The sequence below is a fragment of the Pipistrellus hanaki genome (genome assembly GCF_964339955.1).
Source record: "Pipistrellus hanaki genome assembly, chromosome: 21".
Classification (NCBI taxonomy): Eukaryota; Metazoa; Chordata; class Mammalia; order Chiroptera; family Vespertilionidae; genus Pipistrellus; species Pipistrellus hanaki.
Window position 1 is genome coordinate 4,529,627 of NC_140523.1, and position 19,363 is coordinate 4,548,989.

Below are 19,363 nucleotides of genomic sequence, written 5' to 3' on the forward strand. Positions count from 1 at the left end.
GGAGCAATGGAGGGGGGAAAATGAGGAACATTTGTAATAATAGGAACAATAAAGATTTATTTTTTTAAAAAAAATCATGAGACAATAAAATAAAAAATTTAGCCTGGCCAGCCTGGCTCAGTAGTTGAGCATTGACTTATGAACCAGGAGGTCATGGTTCAATTCCTGGTCAAGGGCACATGCCTGAGTTGCAGCTGGATCCCCAGTAGGGGCCGTGCAGGAGGCAGCTGAGCAATGATTCTCATCATTGATGTTTCTATCTCTCTCTCTCTCCCTCTCCATTCCTCTCTGAAATCAATTAAAAAATATATTTTTAAAATACTTTAAAAACTCGTTCAACATTCTACCAGACAAACGTAAACACAATCACAAAGCAAGAGCATCGAATGCTATAGAAACAACTCCGAAATGTTATGTTCGTCAAAGGCCGAGCTGTCCAGCAAAATGGCCATGTGGCGGGTTGTGCATGCCAATGCTCTCGAATGCCAGGAGAGGCCTACATTTCTGGCAAATTGGACCCAATATTCACATTCAGGCTATGAAGGCAACTGCCTCAAGTTTCCTGATTCCCATGGACATATGGCAGCTTCGGCCGCCGTTCCATTCGCTCCTCGATGGCACAGCCATTTACAATCATGCAGGCCTGGAACACTTAACTGCTGCTATTTCCTGCCGGTCACGTTCCCTTCCTAATTCACACCGCCAACTGGGGAGGACAGGAGGCGCCAACCCGCCATCTTTCTTGGGTTAATTTGCATACTTACTCCTGATTGGCTGGTGGGTGTTGTGAAGGTACAGTCATTCAAACGCGAGCAGTCATCTATATGCACAAAGTGTGCCCACAAACTGTGGAGAATGCAGAGTCCAGAGAGCAGATGCCACCAAATCAGATGCCTCCCCCCAAGTATCTGCCCCACTCCTGCTCAGTGGCTTCTCACAGAAACTCACTCATGGCTTTTTAGACTGAGATTCCAGCCATTGTTAAGCAGGGATGAGTTTGAGCAGGTGGCAGCCGAGACAGTGTGGCTAGTGCTTAGGAGCACAGGCTTGGAATCAGAACACTGTGAGGTCCCATCTCAGCTCCACCTCTTTTTTTAAAGTATATTATTTCAGAGATGAAGGGAGAGGTAGAGAGAGATAGAAACATCAATGGTGAGAGAGAATCATTGACCAGCTGCCTCCTGCAAGCCCCCTACTAGGGAATGGAGGCTGCAACCCAGGCATGTGCCCTTGACTGGAATCAAACCCGGGACCCTTCAGTCTGCAGGCTGACGCTCTATCCACTGAGCCAAGCCAGCTAGGGCAGCTCCACCTCTGACTGAGTGAACTTGCACAAGTTACTTAACCTCTCCTGGCCTCAGTTTCCCCATTGAAAAAACTATGCCCAAAATATTTACTATCCAATAGGGTTCTCCTGAGAATTAAATGGAACAATATATGCAATAAACCTGGTCTAGAACTCGCAACATAAAAAGCACTCACTCAATACATGCTCGTTGTTACTGCTTTGAAAAGACTAATAAAAGAGTAACATGCTAATTGACTGTACCTTCATGACGCCCACCAGCCAATCAAGAGTGAGTATGCAAATTAACCCGACAAAGATGGTGGGTTAATTTGCATACACAGAGGGCTGAGAGCCCGGCAGGACGCAGGCATTCAGCACCACCCAAGCCACTCCGGGCCTCTGGGCAGTGTGGGAAGGCAGAAAGGCAGTGCCAGCCAGAGCAAAGGTGGTGCCAGCAGCCAGAGGAAGGAGGGCCCATTCTTGCATGAATCTTCATGCATTGAGCCTCTAGTCACTAATAATAAGTTAACATGCTCACACCTCCCAGGGCTGGAACAGCAAGCCCCAGCAATGTTTGACTCGCCTACTCGCAGTAGCAAAACTGATGCTGGTCCAGGAAGAGCTGGCATCAGCCCCCATGTGGGAAGGTGGGGAAGATGCCGCGGCTCAGAGTCCAAGTCCCAACCCATGTCAGCATCTCCCTCACCTTCACACACCAACTGGTTTGAAGCAGCAATGACAGAAGCCGAGACAGACTTTAGCACAAAGAAGGCAAGCACAAGGCTGAGCTGACCTGGGCAGATGCCCGGACAGGGGGCAAAACACAAAACAGACACAAGGGCTGCAGACTGATGCTCATGGGACATCCAGGGCTCAGGCCACACTGAACTGGCTGGGGCAGGAGGAACTCTCCAGACTCGTCCAGAATCAGCTGGAGGGAGCGAGTTTGCACCATGCTGCCAAGACCCGCTCCCCATAGACTGAAGGCAGTGCTGTACTGAATCTGTCCCTGGATTAAAGGGACACGCCCATCTCCCTCACCTAGCCAAAGAAAGGAATAAAGTCCTCCATGAAGGGGCAGCACAGAGTGCATATCTGAAACAGCAGTTATCGTCTGGAAGTCCAATTCGGGGTGCCCCTGAGCCCTAAGATAAGACGCGGCCCAAGGACCCCAGCCTCAGAGTCATTCTCAGCAGAACCCCCCTAAGACCTTGCCAATCCCAGTGGCTCTCCCAGGGAGACAGACTGCATTGCTGCAAGAAGCTACGGATTCAGACTTAAGACATGCTGTTAGGCCAAAACCGGTGTGGCTCAGTGGATAGAGCGTCAGCCTGTGGACTGAAAGGTCCCGGGTTTGATTCCGGTCAAGGGCACATGCCCGGGTTGTGGGCTCGATCCCCAGTGGGGGACTTGCAGGAGGCAGCCGATCCATGATTCTCTCTCATCGTGGATGTTTCTACCTCTCTCTCTCCCTCTTCCTTCCTTCCTGAAATCAACAAAAATATATTTTAAAATAAATAAAGTCTCACATTAATCATCTAAACTCAAAGAGAACAGTAGAGCAATCTTTAGTTTGGGATCCTTATAAAAGGATCCAAAAGGGGAAAAAAAGAGAGAGAGAGAGAGAGAGAGAGAGAGAGAGAGAGAGAGAGAGAGAAGAAAAAAGAAAAGAAATACAATAGTTATATCAGGCAAGGTCTTAAATCTCAATATGAGAGTAAGCTACCATTATTAGCTCACTCACTGACTTGGAATTTTTATAAGGGATGTGTTTAAAAGGGTTAGATGATGATGGCCAGATAGTGAAGGCTGTGCTAGATGGAATGGATAAGGGATGGAAGATTAAAGAAAACAATGGGACCGAGGACAGGGGGAAAGAGCTCGGGGCGTAGACCGGTCATCAAAACAACTGGACATGTCTCTGAGTCTACGATACTGAAGTCACGAAACCCTTTTGGGTGGAGCAGAAACTGGGGTGGCTGGTTTAGAAACAGCCTGATTCATGACCTGACCTTATTTACAGCAGGAAGAATGACCCGTCCCAGCCATTCCCATCTGAGACGGGCTGTGAGCCCAGTGGTAGAACTGGTTCCAGTGGTACCTGATTGGGAGCCACGGCACTACATGCCACCTTGCCCATTCAAGTCCCCAAACCTCATAAGGAAAAGTCACTGAGTTGCACTTTCCAAGTTCATTTCCTCTCCAAGATTGCAGATGTAATCATAACCACAGCCAGTTCTGCCACAACTTCTGGTTCTTGTTGAATGAACCCAGTGACTCCAGCAAAAAACGCTCCCCAAGTGCCAGAAACCCCGCCCCCGCCCGTAACCACAGCAACGGTGACACGCCGCTAGCCCTGGGATTCCCGGTTCCGCCCCCCTCCCCTCCCGAATATTGTTTCTCACTATCTGTCCACATGGGCGCACCGCCTCCCTATTGGCCGGTGCCCCAGGGCTGTGCCTCGCTTCAGCCAATAAGCGGCCTGTGCACGTGCACAGCTGCGTATCCCGATAGGTCACTGCGGGCCGATCACGCACTGCCTACCTGAGCCAGCCGCCGCGTGGGGCGCCAATGAAATGACTCAGTAGCCACTTCCAACCAATCGGCATCAAGCTGGGGTCCGCCGCCGACCTATGGGCGCGCGCCGGGGGCGGGCATTCCCGGCCGGCTTCCAGTCCCAGCGGGGTTTGTTAAAGTGACAGGCCCCAGGGCGCGCCAGGGCTCCTCCACGGGGCATCGCACCGCGGCCGCTGCGGCCCTCCGTGTGCGGCCGGCGCCCGTGACAGCGGCGCCGTTCTGCTCCCGACCCCGGATCCCGGGCGCTGCCGGTCTCTTGAGCGGGATGGGCGGCGAAGCGGGGTCGGCGGCGGCCCTGGGCGGCTCCGAGGGGGGGCGCGTGAAGAGCCTGGGGCTGGTGTTCCAGGACGAGGGCAAGGGCTGCTACGCGAGCGGCGAGACGGTGGCGGGGCACGTGCTGCTGGAGGCGGCCGAGCCCGTGGCCCTGATCGCGCTGCGCCTGGAGGCCCTCGGCCGCGCCACCACCTCCTGGGGCCCCAGCGCTGGCTCCGCAGCCCAGGCCTCCGCCTCGGAGGTGGAATACCTGAACCTGCGCCTGAACCTGCGCGAGGCCCCTGCTGGTGAGCAAAATGACAGCCCCGAGGTCCGGGTGACAGCGGGGACGCTTGGGAGGGGGCGCGCCTGCAGATGCTCACCTGCCGGGTGGGCATCTGCTGGCCCCAGTGGGGTGGGGTTCACCCTTGCAGGTCACGCGCAGGTAACAATGCCTGCACCCACACACACACACACCTCATAGCAGCACCGGGGAGATCCTGCGAGGTGGCTGCATCCCTCTACCTAGCATCCCAGACCTCCTAGGAGCGCTCTGGGAGGGAACCGGTTGCCATGGAAACCTGGGATGCGCTGTCAGGAAGCCAGTGTCTGGGACTGTCCAGGTCTCTTATCCCTTCAAGGCCTGAGCAGCCAGCTTGTGTGAGGTGCCATGCCCTGGCGCCCCGAGTTTTATGGGCCTCCCTTCTGCCGTCCAGAATCTGGGTGCTGGCTGGTTCGTGGGAAATTAGCAAAACCTGTCTGGCCGGGTCATCTTCAAAGAAAGTGTTTCTTGGCCATCCTACTTGGAGTCCCTCTCTCTCGGGAGCACGGGTCCCTTAAGAGTTCTGCCTCTGCCTTTCCTTCCTTTTTCTTTACTATTTTTGCTGCTTTTGTTCCCTTTTTCACGCCGCCCACCCCATCCCTTTAGAGACAGGAGGGTCTGGATATGGTAAGAGTCTCTGGGGGGCCTTAGCTGGTGTGGCTCGGTGGATAGTGCATCAGCCTGCGGCCGGAAGGGTCCCAGGTTCGATTCCAGCCAAGGGCACACACATGGGTTGTGGGCTGGATCCCCCATAAGGGGACATGCAGGAGGCAGCCGATCCATGAGTCTCTCTCATCATGGATGTTTCTCTCTCTCTCTCCCCTCTCCCTTCCTCTCTGAAATCAATAAAAATATGTATTTTTTTAAAATCCTCTGGAGGAAAGATCATCCTTCCTTTCCACTCTTCTGAAGTCCAGTTTAATAGTGTAGGCCAGTGGTCGGCAAACTCATTCGTCCACAGAGCCAAATATCAACAGGACAACGACTGAAATTTCTTTGGAGAGCCACATTTTTTAAACTTAAACTTCTTCTAACGCCACTTCTTCCAAATAGACTCGCCCAGGCCATGGTATTTTGTGGAAGAGCCACACTCAAGGGGCCAAAGAGCCGCATGTGGCTCGCGAGCCGCAGTTTGCCGACCAGGCATCTAGGCTTTTCCAGGAGTCTCCGTGTGGGAACCCACTCTATGGCTGTACCATTAGCGTTATGCGCTATCAATGATTTCCTTCAATCATGAAACTACTAGGAACATTGAGTCTTAGTCTTCCTGTAGTAGGTAGAAGCTATTTTACTTATTTTTTTCTGCTTCATGAGCTTCAGCTTTTAGCTATTAAATAATGATACCAGCCCCCCCCCCCCCTCCTCACCCACCAAGCATAAGATGCACTGTATCTTTGCTTGACTTTTGCTATGTCTTATACAAAATCGATAGAATGTGCCATTTTGGCTTGTCCTACTATGCAAAAGTAAATCCCACAGATAAGTCCTCAAAGTGTGTGAGAATGGAGTGATCCCCAAAACTGTAGTGAGAAAAAAAACATTTGGAACCAAAGCTCTCTTGTTTTGTAATGTTTTTGTTTGTTTGTTTTTCATTTATTTTTGTTAATTTCAGACAGGAAGGGAGAGGGAGAGATAGAAACATCAATGATGAGTCATGGATCGGCTGCCTCCTGCACGCCCCCTACTGGGGATTGAGCCCACAAGCCAGGCATGTGCCCTTGACCGGAATCGAACCGGGGACCCTTCAGTCTGCAGGTTGACGCTCTACCCACTGAGCTAAATGGGCTAAGGCTGAAGCTCTCTTTTGAATGACCAAGAGCAGTGTGTTAGGTGACAGCTGTTACCTGCCTTTGGGGCTTTTCATCGTGAATGTGGTTTCCGGGGGGCAATCAGCTCCCCCCTGCCTCCCCCAAAGGTAAGAGACCACAGATTCTCAGGATGGCTGAGAGGGCCGTGGAGAAAGAAGTAGATTGATTCTGTCCAGGACTTTGGACTCTGTCTCTGGGCCCATGGCGACTGAGTAAATAGATGTCAGATTAACAGCAATTAGACCTACCTAGCAAACAAAAAAAAACCAAAAACATACTTTGCTGAAATCTGGGCTAATAAATAACATTATGATTCACAAGTCAAATTTTTGTGTTTTCGTTCGGATGGGCTGGAATGCGCAAATCTAAACAACTTGACTGGCTTGTTTGCAGAAGGCATCATAACAAATGCGGGCAAAAGTGTGTTCTACTTTCAAAACGGTCATCGTTTTCGTGGCTTTCCTACAGAAATACACAGAGGTCGCTCCTGTGTCTGAAAGAAGTCAGCAACTTTTGTGGTCACGTGTTCTCGGGGTCGCTTAATGCCAAAACATAGCGGATTGCCATCATCCGAGCAGATTTTCAGAAATATTGAAAGGGTTTGGGGAAGGGTGGCTTATGGGATCTATTTTCAGAAAAACCTCCTCAGCTCATTCCTGGGCATTGCTCATCTACCCCAACTCCTTATTTTCGTGGCAGCTGATTTTCTTCAGAATTTTATTGCGAAATTGTGGTCGAGAGACCAGACCGGCCGGAGAGTTAGTTCCAGTTCTTGGTGACCTTGTGTGCATCCCTCATCCGTCCTGAGCCCCCCTCTAACTCTGAAGGGCTTCTAGCTCACACAGCTCAGCTGGAGAGAGAGAAACATTAATGATGAGAGAGAATCAATGATTGGCTGCCTCCTGCACGCCCCCTACTGGGGATCGAGCCTGCAACATGGGTGAGTGCCCTTGACCAGAATTGAACCCAGGACCCTTCAGTCCCCAGGCCTATGCTCTATCCACTGAGCCACATCAGCTAGGGCTTTGGCTGTAAAACCATTAGCAAATGGAGCCTCATGGCATATGGGAAAGGATGCATGAGTCAGCCTGGGAAACTTTTAAATTCTAAACAAATAAAATGAGAAAGAGAAAGAGAAAGAGAATGAAGGCAAATACTGGAGTTCAAATACTGTCACCCACACATCTATCAACTGTCTCAGTTCTTTTTCCTGTTTGTGTTTTGAGGGGATTACACATCTCTTTTAAAGGTTCCTTTTAAAAAATATATATATATGTATTTTATCAATTTCAGAGAAGACAGGAGAGGGAGAGAAACATCAATGATGAGAGAGAATCATGGATCGGCTGTCTCCTGCATGCCCCCTACTGGGGACTGGGCCCGCAACCCTGACAAAATGCCCTTGACCGGAATCGAACCCAGGACCTTTCAGTCTGCAGGCCGATGACAGTCCCTATGTTGGTTAGTTTTGTCTTGAAGTGGGAACTTCATCTTCCTCTTACCCTCCTTTGAAATCCTGAACCACTTCCCCCACACGTCTATCATTCCTTGCTTCCTGCCATTCCCTTCATCTGAGCGCCCTCCCACTCATCTCCATGCCAACCGCAGCATGCCATGGTGCGGTCCTCGGTGCAGTCCTCAGGGTGCCAGTCCCTGGCCCCTCAGGCTCCAGCACTCCGTGGTCACTACTGGGGTACAGGTGTCAGCCTCCCTTCCTCCCAAGGCCCTGGGTAAGGACTGAAGTTGAAGTTATTCATCCTTATAGCCTCACATCTGGGCACTATCAACCTTGACCTCAAATGAAGCCCACCATTTTAAACATTTTACAGTACTTTAAGTTGGCCTATTCAGCCCCAGCTGGTGTGGCTCAGTGGATAGAGCGTCTGCTGGGGAGTAAAGGGTTGTGGGTTCAATTCTGGTCAAGGGCACACACCCAGGTTGCGGGCTCGATCCCCAGTAGGGGGTGTGCAGGAGGCAGCTGATCATTGAGTCTCTCTCATCATTGACGTGTCTGTCTCTCCCTCTCCCTTCCTCTCTGAAATCAATAATAAGTTGTCATATTCAGTAACCTAGTGATTATAAATTAGAATGAAGCCCAGCTCTCAGGAGCACGGGGCCTGCCCTGAGCCTTCCCTTGCTGGCTGCGCAGTGAGCGACGTGGCTTCGCTGCTCAGGTTCAAGGGCACACCTGGGCTGGGACTCCGTCTCTGACTGTCACTTACCCTGGCCCACATCCCTGTGGCCTGTTCCTTTGGCCTCCAGTCACCCCGCCCCCACCCCCGTGGATTTAGTAGAATGACCTTAAATGGCCCACGTTTTGTTCATTTTCCCCCAATATATCACACTTTGCAAATCAGGGCCAGCTTCAGGAGCCAATGGGCCAGAGCGGCGGGTGTTCCTGTGTCTGAAAGCACCAGGTTGGGATGTTTAAGGCCTTAGAAGTCCCGTGAAACACTATCCCGTTCACTAGCGATTTCTGCCTGTTAAAAGGCTCTCAGTTAACTGCTCTCAGTGAGCGGATGCGGTCGTATCAAGTGGCCAGACAGAGCGTTCCCAGTCTCTGCGGCCCTTTCTCCGTCCTAGTCACTCCACCCTGGAGGGAGCTTCATTGTGAACTTGAACCTGTGAGCTTGGGAAGGTTCCCTGGAGGCCCCCGACCAGCACTGCCGGCCTGGAGCTGGCCTTGAACCTGAATAACACATGTGCACACCTTGCATCTCGCTTCCTACCACCAGGGATAAGCCTGGGTGTGAAATAAAACAGAGCTGGCTGACCCCTAGCAGGAGGAAGGGGTCATGGCCGCACGTGGCAAAGCCCCTCTCTCTATCCCACGCTAACGCTAACCACCCAGACACCCATTCGTCAGCAGACCTGGGGTATAATCAATACCTGGTTCTCGCTTAATAACTGGTCCTGTGTAGTATTATACTTAATATGCGTAAGAGTCGACATTAATTTTTCTCCTCTTTTTCCACCTCTGCCCAAGGAGTACACAGCCTGACTTTTGAGATATACCCAAAATAGATAGATGTATTTTTTTATTAGTTCGTTTTCAGTGAGATTTAATATTGGTATCTGATGTTAGTTAGCATAATAGTGTACTGATGTTGGTATACCCGTGCTAATATAAGAGTGGGTGGTATCCATACAAATGTTTGTGTATATACATATAAATATGTGTACACATGTTTATGTATAAACATACATGTGTGCAAATGTTTAGGTACATGCATATGTGTGTACACATTTATGTATATACATGTATGTTTGTACGTAAATGTTTATGTGCATGCACATAAGTGTGTACACGTGTTTATGTTTATATGTATGTGTATGTATACAAATGTTTATGTATATACTCAAAAGTATGTGTACACATTTATGAATATATGTGTGTGTATACACGTGTTTATGTATACTCACATACATGTGTGTGCACACATTTATGCATATGGGAGCACTGGGGTCTCACACTTTCTGGTTGGTACTTGTGTAATTGTCTATTTGAAGACAGAAGCTGTATACATGTTGAAACTTGGTACAAACAGATTCAAATTTTAATTCTCAGAATCTCCGTTCAATGAACTTTTTGGAGTCCACCAGATAGTACAGCCAGGGAAACCTCCTTTTTAAAAAACATGTGACTTAGGCCGAAACTGGTGTGGCTCAGTGGATAGAGCATCGCTTGGGGACTGAAAGGTCCCGGGTTCGATTCCAGTGAAGGGCATGTACCTTGGTTGCGGGCACATCCCCAGTAGGGGGTGTGCAGGAGGCAGCTGATCGATGATTCTCTCTCATCGATGTTTCTAGCTCTCTATCTCTTTCTCTTCCTCTCTGAACAAAATCAATAAAATATATTTTAAAAAAAAACAAAACAAAAAAACATGTGACTTAGGTGGTGACACTTCTTGACCTGGTCCTAACCTTAGTCAAAATAAAATATCTGCTCTGTTTTAGGTGAAGGCATCCTCTTATTACAGCCCGGAAAGCACGAATTCCCATTTAGCTTTCAACTCCCGTCTGAGTAAGTGGAACAACTGTAACTTTTTAAAATGTTCTACCCGGCCCCCCTGTCCATCCTGCCTCCCCCCCCATCCATCCTGCCCCCCGTCCATCTGCACGTGTGGGTACCAGTACCTCTCACTGGCAGGTGCACTTGCTTATCCTGAAAAGTCCCAGACAGACCCGCCCCTGCCCCTGCTTTTAACCAAACCAACATGCTGAGAGCTTTGCCTGGTGTGTGTGTGTGCGTGTGTGTGTGTGTGTGTGTGTGTGTGTGTTTTATAGTGAATATTTGTTTTTCTTTTTACTTTATTTTTATTTTTTATATATTTTATTGATTTTTCACAGAGAGGAAGGGAGAGGGATAGAGTTAGAAACATCGATGAGAGAGAAACATGGATCAGCTGCCTCCTGCACACTCCCTACCGGGGATGTGCCCGCAACCAAGCCACATGCCCTTGATCGGAATCGAACCCGGGACCTTTCAGTCTGCAGACCAAACCGGTTTTGGCTGTGTGTGTGTGTTTAATGTGTCTTTTTAATCTTTATTGCTAGCCCTATTACATAGGTCCTCCTTCCCCCCACCCCACCCCTACCCCCTGCCCCAATTAACCTCCTCCAGCCGCTCTGGTTGTGTTTGCCTGAGCAGTAAACTGAGCCATTCATTTCATTCATTTCATTCATTTCATTCATTTCATTCATTTCATTCATCTCTCTGGCGGCGCCCAGGCTGTTGGTGACCTCCTTCTCCGGGAAGTACGGCCGCATCCAGTACGGCGTGCGGGCGGTCTTAGAAAGGCCCGCGCTGCCCGACCAGAGCGTCCGGCGGGAGCTGCAGGTGATCAGTCACATCGATGTCAACACACCCGCCTTACTCGTAAGTCCTTCCTCCTTCTTTCCCGCCCGGTCCTCTCTTCCTCCTTCCTCTCCGGAGCAATCCACACCCAGCCACTGAGGGCTGGTCTGCCCTGTCCCTTCCTGATACGATCACCTAGCCCCGTGGTCGGCAAAACGCGGCTCAAGAGCCACAGGCGGCTCTTTGGCCCCTGGAGTGTGGCTCTTCCACAAAAGACCACGGCCTGGGAGAGTCTATTAGGAAGAAGTGGCGTTAGCCGAGACCGGTTTGGCTCAATGGATAGAGCGTCGGCTTGGGGACTGAAGGGACCCGGGTTCAATTCCGGTCAAGGGCATGTACCTTGGTTGCGGGCATATCCCCGGTGGGGGGTGTGCAAGAGGCAGCTGATGGATGACTCTCTCTCATCGATGTTTCTAGCTTTCTATCTCTCTCCCTTCCTCTCTGTACAAAATCAATAAAATATATTTAAAAAAAAATAAGAAGTGGCATTAGAAGAAGTTTAAGGTTAAAACATGTGGCTCTCCGAAGAAAGGTCAGTCGTTGTCCTGCTGATATTTGGCTCTGCTGACTAATGAGTTTGCCGACCACTGTCAGTGTAACCCATAGGCGTTCATCTACACACGTGCTCCGAGGCTGAGCAAATTGCAAATCACGCGTGTTAACCAATGACACAGGCGGGAACGCATGTATAAGGCTTAATAATAATAATAATAATAATAATAATATAATAATGCGTACCCAGACAGCGTTGCTTCTACCAGAGCCGACACAGGCAGGGGCTGGGTTTGGGGGGGCTGGGGTATTCTCAAGCCTCAGTAATAGCAGGTTGGGGAGCAGTAATTACGCAAGAGTATTAATCAGGCCCAGCCCGTGATTGAGGCTCGGGCCATTATGCTTTGCATCCTTCCATCCGGCGTGTCATTTTCTGACATTAAGTAAGTGCAGGCAGCTGTGGGGGGACCCTTACACTAACTTGTAATAACCACCCGGAACACTGTCGCCCGAGGAGCAAGATGAGGCTCTAAGTAACAACGGAACGGCCGCGATGGGGGCTAATGAGCGGGATTCTTTTATCTACGCCCGCATTATCAAAATCATATAAAATTAGACCTTGTGCTTTCATGATGGCTGCTGGGCTGGGACCGAATGGTTCTTCATTTCAATATGAATGAATGATTATTATTTTTTTTTTCCTTTATAAAACACACTGGGATAATTGAAACTTTTCATCATGGCATACTGGTCCCAGAGATATATTTTAATATGGGGGTTTCTTTCTTAGCCAATGCTTTTAAAGATAAAGGAAAAAAAGCCAGGCGTTAGAGGAGTTGTTTAACTCTATTTCCGCATGAAAATGGACTAGAATTCACTCTAATGTTCACCTTTAGATTGCAGAAATATTCACAGATGTGCCCTGTTTGCATATTTCAGACCCAAATCATAACTAACCATCACTCAGCGATCTGGTGTATAGCTAAGGCTTACCCCGGCTTAACACCTTTGAAACTGGCAATGCTAAGTGTCTTGTATTTTATTTTAATTTTTTTTAATATATTTTACTGATTTTTTTACAGAGAGGAAGGGAGAGGAATAGAGAGTTAGAAACATTGATCAGCTGCCTCCTGCACACCCCTTACTGGGGATGTGTCCGCAACCAAGGTGCATGCCCTTGACTGGAATCAAACCTGAGACCTTTCAGTCTGCAGGCCGATACTCTATCCACTGAGCCAAACTGGTTTTGGCAGTATCTTGTATTTTTAAAAATGACTTCAAATTGGGAAATAAACTATTTATGGGACCATGATGGCAACTGATTTAAAGAGATTTTATTTTTTGCCAAAAAAAAAAAATACTATTATCCTTCATTATTATTTTTTAATACATATTTTTATTGATTTCAGAGAGGAAGGGAGAGGGAGAGAGAGATAGAAACATCAATGATGAGAGAGAATCATTGATTCGCTGCCTCCTACTGGGAATGGAGCCCTCAACCCAGGCATGTGCCCTTGGCCGGAATCGAACCTGGGACCCTTCAGTCCGCAGGCCGATGCTTCATTGAGCCAAACCGGCCAGGGCTACTATTCTTTCTATAAACAAAGAAGAAACACATTATGATTTTGGGCTTTACAATGAACTTGTAATCTGTGTATCCTGTAACCCGAGCCTTTGAGGCCTGTATTGTTTCCTTGGAGTGGGAAGTGCAGTGGTGTGTTCAGTCATCATTTGGATCCATAACCCCGGGTATGTTTTCCTGCCATTACACAGAAAGCAAAGGCCATTCTACCCTAAAAACACTGGACATGTCTGCCTAATAACGCATTTGGAAGTAAATGGGGAGGAAAAGGGCAGTAAGTGGGGAGGAAAAGGAAAAAGGCTTATTCTGCAGTTTCAATGCCAAAACACATAGAACACGATGGTTATTGATTTTTCTGCCATTTCTCCTTTGACCTGATCTCCATAGAAGGTCTTAAATAAAATAGCACTTCTGCCCTGACTGGTTTGGCTCAGTGGATAGAGCATCTGCCTGCGGACTGAAGGGTCCCAGGTTCGGTTCCGGTCAAGGGCATATACCTTGGTTGCGGGCACATCCCCAGTAGGGGTGTGCAAGAGGCAGCTGATCGATGTTTCTCTCTCATTGATGTTCCTAACTCTCCTCCCTTCCTCTCTGTAAAAAAACAATAAAATACTTTTAAAAAATAATAGTTCTCACATGTTAATAGGGATCCCTAGGGGTGCTGGTTACTTTTGTAAGGGATGGAGTATCATTCCCCAGAAACATAATGCCTAATCCAAATCTGAACATCCATTTTTGTTTTCCCAAAAAGTGAAGGGTTTTCCATGCTTCGTGTGTCGGTAAGTATTCTACCTAAAATGTCACAGGAAATCAGAAAGGTTGATCTGTCCTACCCATTCCTTTACAACTCCGTCATGAAGAATCCTATCATTCTCTTACGTTTTGTGAATTTCCTGGACTGGTTTCATTAAAGCTGTTTTATTCTTTGAAATTTCCAAGAGCCCCGTATTGAAAACTCAAGAGAAAATGGTCGGCTGCTGGTTCTTCACCTCGGGTCCCGTCTCGCTGAGTGCCAAAATCGAGAGGAAAGGATATTGTAACGGTAAGCGCAATGTCGTGAACGCTCACATGGCAGATTCATTCACTTTATTAGCTAAAAATTTAGGTGATCTTACATAATGTGTTTGGTCATTTCTGCAGAATCCACTATTTTAAAGTATGTATCATAAATGTGGCTGCTTTTGATATAAATAATTGATGGTTAGCCCGGGAAGCGTTGCTCAGTGATTGTGCATCGACCTATGAACCAGGAGGTCACGGTTCGATTCCCGGTCAAGGGCATATGCCTGGGCTTCGGGCTCGATCCCCAGTAGGGGGCGTGCAGGAGGCAGCCGATCCATGATTCTCTCTCATCACTGATGTTTCTATCTTTTCCTCTTTCTCTCCCTCTCTACAATCAATAAAATTTTTAAAAATAAATAATTGATATTAAATATTTTTGAGTGGACAAGTAGATTCCAATAAAACGCCAGATATTCCTGACTTCCGTCCTGTGACTCTTATACCTGGAAACGTGGGTAAATGCTGGCATCCTGTTTTCATGTAAAAAAAATGTCCAGGGCAGCATTGCTCAGAAGAGCGCTCTTGTATGAAAACTGCTACCCTGTTTCCCCCAAAATATTAATTTTTTCTCCCAAAGTTGCGCTAGGTCTTATTTTCAGGGGATGTCTTATTTTCGGGGAAACACGGTAGGCCTACTGATTTCACGCTGGGAATACAAACATCCGGGGCTAGAATGTAGAACGCTGGCCAGCTTAACCTTCCGGCTGATACCAGAACTCCCATTTGCGAAGGGCCCGATTCCGTTCCAGGAATCCGGCCCCCACCCCAGGGTCCCGTCTTACTGGAAACGAGTGGGGGATGGTAGGTAGGATGGTAGGATGTGCCTTGCCATCTAATCCTTAGAAGCCAGGCTCAGTTCTTTAAGGGGGGCGGGGGGGCAGATTTTAATCAGGTGGGCACTGAGCTTCTCAGTGAGCTTCTGTACTTACTATGGCATTCAACCATTAACTTGTATATCTTACTTAATTTTTGAAAATATATTTTATTGATTTTTTTTTACAGAGAGAAAGGGAAAGGGATAGAGTTAGAAACATCAATGAGAGAGAAACATCGATCAGCTGCCTCCTGCACACCCCCCACTGGGGATGTGCCTGCAACCAAGGTATATGCCCTTGCCTGGAATTGAACCCGGGACCTTTTAGTCCGCAGACTGATGCTCTATCCACTGAGCCAAACCAGTTAGTGCCTTACCTTAATTTTGAAAGTTATTAGTCATTTACATTACTTTAGAAATGCTAATCTAATATCACAGCATTAGAAAGTGAATAACCTATAATAATAAAAGCATAATATGCAAATTAGACCGGACGTCCTTCCGGACTAAGCCAGGGCTGGGAGGAAAGCCGGGGTACCAGGTGCCTGCTGGTGGCCAGAGGGAAGCTCAGATCCCAGGAGCTAGAGGGAGCTGGTGCTAGAAGGCGGAGGAAGGAAAGCCTACTCTTGCATGAATTTCATACATCACACCTCTAGTCCTATATAATAAAAGGCTAATATGCAAATTGCTCCATTGACAGGAAGTTCAACCAGGGGGCGGGCCTAGCCAACCAACTGCCCATATCCCCTCTCCCCCGTCCAACCCTGCTACTGATTGGCTCCCCAACCCATGCACAAATTCGTGCACCAGGCCTCTAGTGCAATAATAAAACCATGTCTGCCACAACCTGCAGTGAATTTTCAATCCTCCAGCTCAGATTTACAATAGGTTTTCCATCAGGACTCTCGAAACTTGTTGCAGTTTTGTTGCGAACCTTCCAGCTTTCGTGGGGAGAACTTTCTGCCAAGTCTCTGAAGGTTCTGGCATGTTCTTTGTCCATTTTAGGAGAAGCCATTCCGATCTATGCCGAAATAGAGAACTGTTCCTCCCGCCTGATCGTCCCCAAAGCTGCTATTTTTCAAACCCAAACGTACTTGGCCAGCGGGAAGACGAAGACCGTCCGGCACATGGTCGCCAACGTGCGAGGAAACCACATCGCCTCGGGGAGCACCGACACGTGGAACGGGAAGATGCTGAAAATCCCGCCCCTCCCGCCGTCCATCCTGGACTGTTGCATCATCAGAGTGGAATACTCCCTGGCGGTAAGCAGAGCTCTTGGCAAAACTAACAGCGTGCAGAATGGTCGGTCCATGGTCCTGCGACTATGAACACTTGAACCCCAGTCATTTCCGGTCAGCAGCACTGCACTGCATTGTGGGCCAGATGAGCACCGGCCTTAGCTTTTGAGCAAAACTGTCCCTCTCCGGGATTGAACTCAGTGACATGAAAGAATGCAGGGGCATTGTGGTTGCTTGCTGTATCGAAGAACACGTACTCCCTTTTCTTTTCTCTTATTTATATATATATATATATATATATATATTTTTTTTTTTTTAATTTTTACAGAGAGGAAGGGAGAGGGATAGAGAGTTAGAAACATCGATGAGAGAGAAACATCGATCAGCTGCCTCCTGCAAACCCCCCACTGGAGATGTGCCCGCAACCAAGGTACATGCCCTTGACCGGAATCGAACCTGGGACCCTTCAGTCTGCAGGCCGACGCTCTATCCACTGAGCCACACTGGTTAGGGCCCTTTTCTACGGTTATTACATAAGCCTGGCTCACCAGCAGTGAGGCGTGTTAAGGCCACGGTTCCCCGTCCCTGAGTGTGCGCTGTATGGGGTGCGCTCCTCCTGCGGTCTGTCCTTCCTTTTATTGGGTCTGGACAATGGACAGTTGTGTTATGGGGCAATGGCAGGTGACAAATGCATTTGTTTCTATGAAAAAATAAAGGAACCAGCAATTTCGGTGTTGTTTAACTTCGTTGGTGCCTTTTCTTTTCTTCTTAAATAGACTTTTATTGATGTCAGAGAGGAAGGAAGAGGGAGAGAGAAACACCAATGATGAGAATCATTGATCAGCTGCCTCCTGCGCGCCCCCTACTGGGGATCGAGCCCACAACCCGGGCATGCGCCCTTGGCTGGAATCAAACTCGGAACCCTTTGATGTCTAGGCTGGTGCTCTATCCACAGAGCCAAAGAGGTGGTTGGTGCCTTTCTGTCTCTTTCATTTCCTGTTTCTTCTGTGATAACAGGTGTATATTCATATCCCTGGTGCTAAAAAGCTGATGCTGGAGCTGCCTCTGGTGATCGGGACGGTCCCGTACAGCGGCTTTGCCAGCAGGAACTGCAGCATGGCCAGCCAGTTCAGCGTGGACATGAGCTGGTGGGCGCTGGCGCTGCCGGAACAGCCCGAAGGTAAAGGGTTCGGGGTTCTCGCAGAATGATGCTTTGCACACGAATTACCTAAGAATAGGACGTGGAACAGAATGAGCGCTCACCCTGCTGCCGCCATAACTACACTTACTCTTACTAAACCCATCAGGCAGTTGAAGGAGAAGCCACTGAGAGTTTAGCTTGCTCGGGAATAAAGTCTACATTCCCTGATTCTGGCGTAAAATAGAAAAGCAACGAAAGGTAGTCAGCATAAAAGTACAGTGTGATATACACTGAGTGGCTAGATCATGATGATCTCTGAATGCATAATAATCTGGCCACTCAATGTGTGTGTGTGTGTGTGTGTGTGTGTGTGTGTGTGTGTGTGTTAGAGGCCCAGTGCATGAATTTGTGCATGGGTGGGGTCCGGCCAGGCTGGCCAGGGGGAGGGGACATGGGCAAGTTGGCTGGCCTGCCTGCTGGTCGAACTCCTGGTCGAGGGGACAATTTGCATATTAGTCTTTTATTCTATAGGATATACACTGAGTGGCCAGATGATGATGCATTCAGAGATCATCATCATCTGGCCACTCAGTGTATTTTCTGTAGCCACATTTTTTTCCATTTCATTTTTAATTATATCTTTATTGATTTCAGAGAGGGAGAGAGAGAGAGAAACATCGATGAGGAGAGAGAATCATGGATCGGTTGCCTCCTGCATGCCCCCCACAGGAGATTGAGCCCACAACCTAGGCATGTTTCTTGACTGGGAATTGAACCATGCCCTCCTGGTTGATGCTCAACCACTGGGCCACACCAGCCAGGCTGTAGCCACATTTCACATGTTCGTTTTTTTTAACCCAGATTTTGATACACATCTCAAAAGAACAGAGTATCATCAATGTTTGCACTTTCATCCAAGCAGACTCTCCTAGTTGCTTTTTGGTGCAATGCGCATAAAAACGTGCTGATCAAAGGGAAGCCTACCGCTGCTTTAGCGTCAACTTGAGAGCGATTTCTTGTTCACGTGAGAGTGCAGAGGGGTTCGTGGAATCGGGTTTTGCACGGGTGTCTTAGTCCCGCCCCGTTTCCGCTTCAGCACCCCCCGATTACACGGACGTGGTGTCAGAGGAAGAGGTCTCCAGACACAGCCCCCCTTACCCACGGCCGCCCAGCTGGGAGGGCCAGGCCCGCTGCCCCGCCTTCGTCTGCATCCAGGACTTCCGGCTCCAGCCGCCACCTCTTTATTCAGAGGTAAGCAGAGCGAAAGCAGATCCATCCGACCAGCGTTGTTGCAAACGCCTAGGTAGTAGGGGATTCATATTTTAAAAGTTTCTGGGTGTGTTATTATTTATTTTAAAACATATTTTATTGATTTTTTACAGAGAGGAAGGGAGAGGGATAGAGAGCTAGAAACATCGGTGAGAGAGAAACATCAATCAGCTGCCTCCTGCACACCCCCTATTGGGGATGTGCCTGCAACCAAGGTACATGCCCTTGACCGGAATCGAACCTGGGACCCTTCAGTCCACAGGCTGACGCTCTATCCACTGAGCCAAACCGATTAGGGCAAGTTTCTGTTTGTTTTGTTTTGTTTTGTTTTTTTAAATATTTTTATTGATTTTTTACAGAGAGGAAGAGAGAGGTGTTATAGACTAGAAACATTGATGAGAGAGAATCATAGATCAGCTGCCTCCTGCATACCCCCTACAGGGGATGTGCCCGCATCCAATGTATATGCCCCTGACCAGAATCGAACCCGGGACCTTTCAGTCTGTAGACCGATGCTCTATCCACTGAGCCAAACCAGTTAGGGCAAGTGTTTTGTTTTGTTTTGTTTTCTTTTGTTTTTACGGTGACGAGAGATGAGCACTCTGCACTGGCCACTCTCCCCGATGGAGCACTTTCCTTGTGCTCCGTCACCGTGTGGGA

The 19,363-nt window shown here is 48.5% G+C and overlaps 1 protein-coding gene across 2 annotated transcripts in view; it reads left to right on the top strand.

Moving 5' to 3' along the window:
* The first annotated feature begins 3,965 nt into the window (after nucleotides 1-3,965).
* Nucleotides 3,966-19,363, top strand: part of ARRDC4 (arrestin domain containing 4) — a 92,230-nt gene continuing 76,832 nt past the window's right edge. For both annotated transcript variants that reach the window (XR_014793638.1, XM_084869238.1), the window contains exons 1-7: nucleotides 3,966-4,425; nucleotides 10,205-10,271; nucleotides 10,979-11,126; nucleotides 14,119-14,221; nucleotides 16,061-16,317; nucleotides 17,311-17,473; nucleotides 18,531-18,685. Coding sequence is in view for 1 of the 2 variants with exons in the window: in XM_084869238.1 (XP_084725364.1) it covers nucleotides 4,131-4,425; nucleotides 10,205-10,271; nucleotides 10,979-11,126; nucleotides 14,119-14,221; nucleotides 16,061-16,317; nucleotides 17,311-17,473; nucleotides 18,531-18,685 (1,188 nt within the window). In the remaining variant the exon portion in view is untranslated. The remainder of the gene's footprint in view (nucleotides 4,426-10,204; nucleotides 10,272-10,978; nucleotides 11,127-14,118; nucleotides 14,222-16,060; nucleotides 16,318-17,310; nucleotides 17,474-18,530; nucleotides 18,686-19,363) is intronic.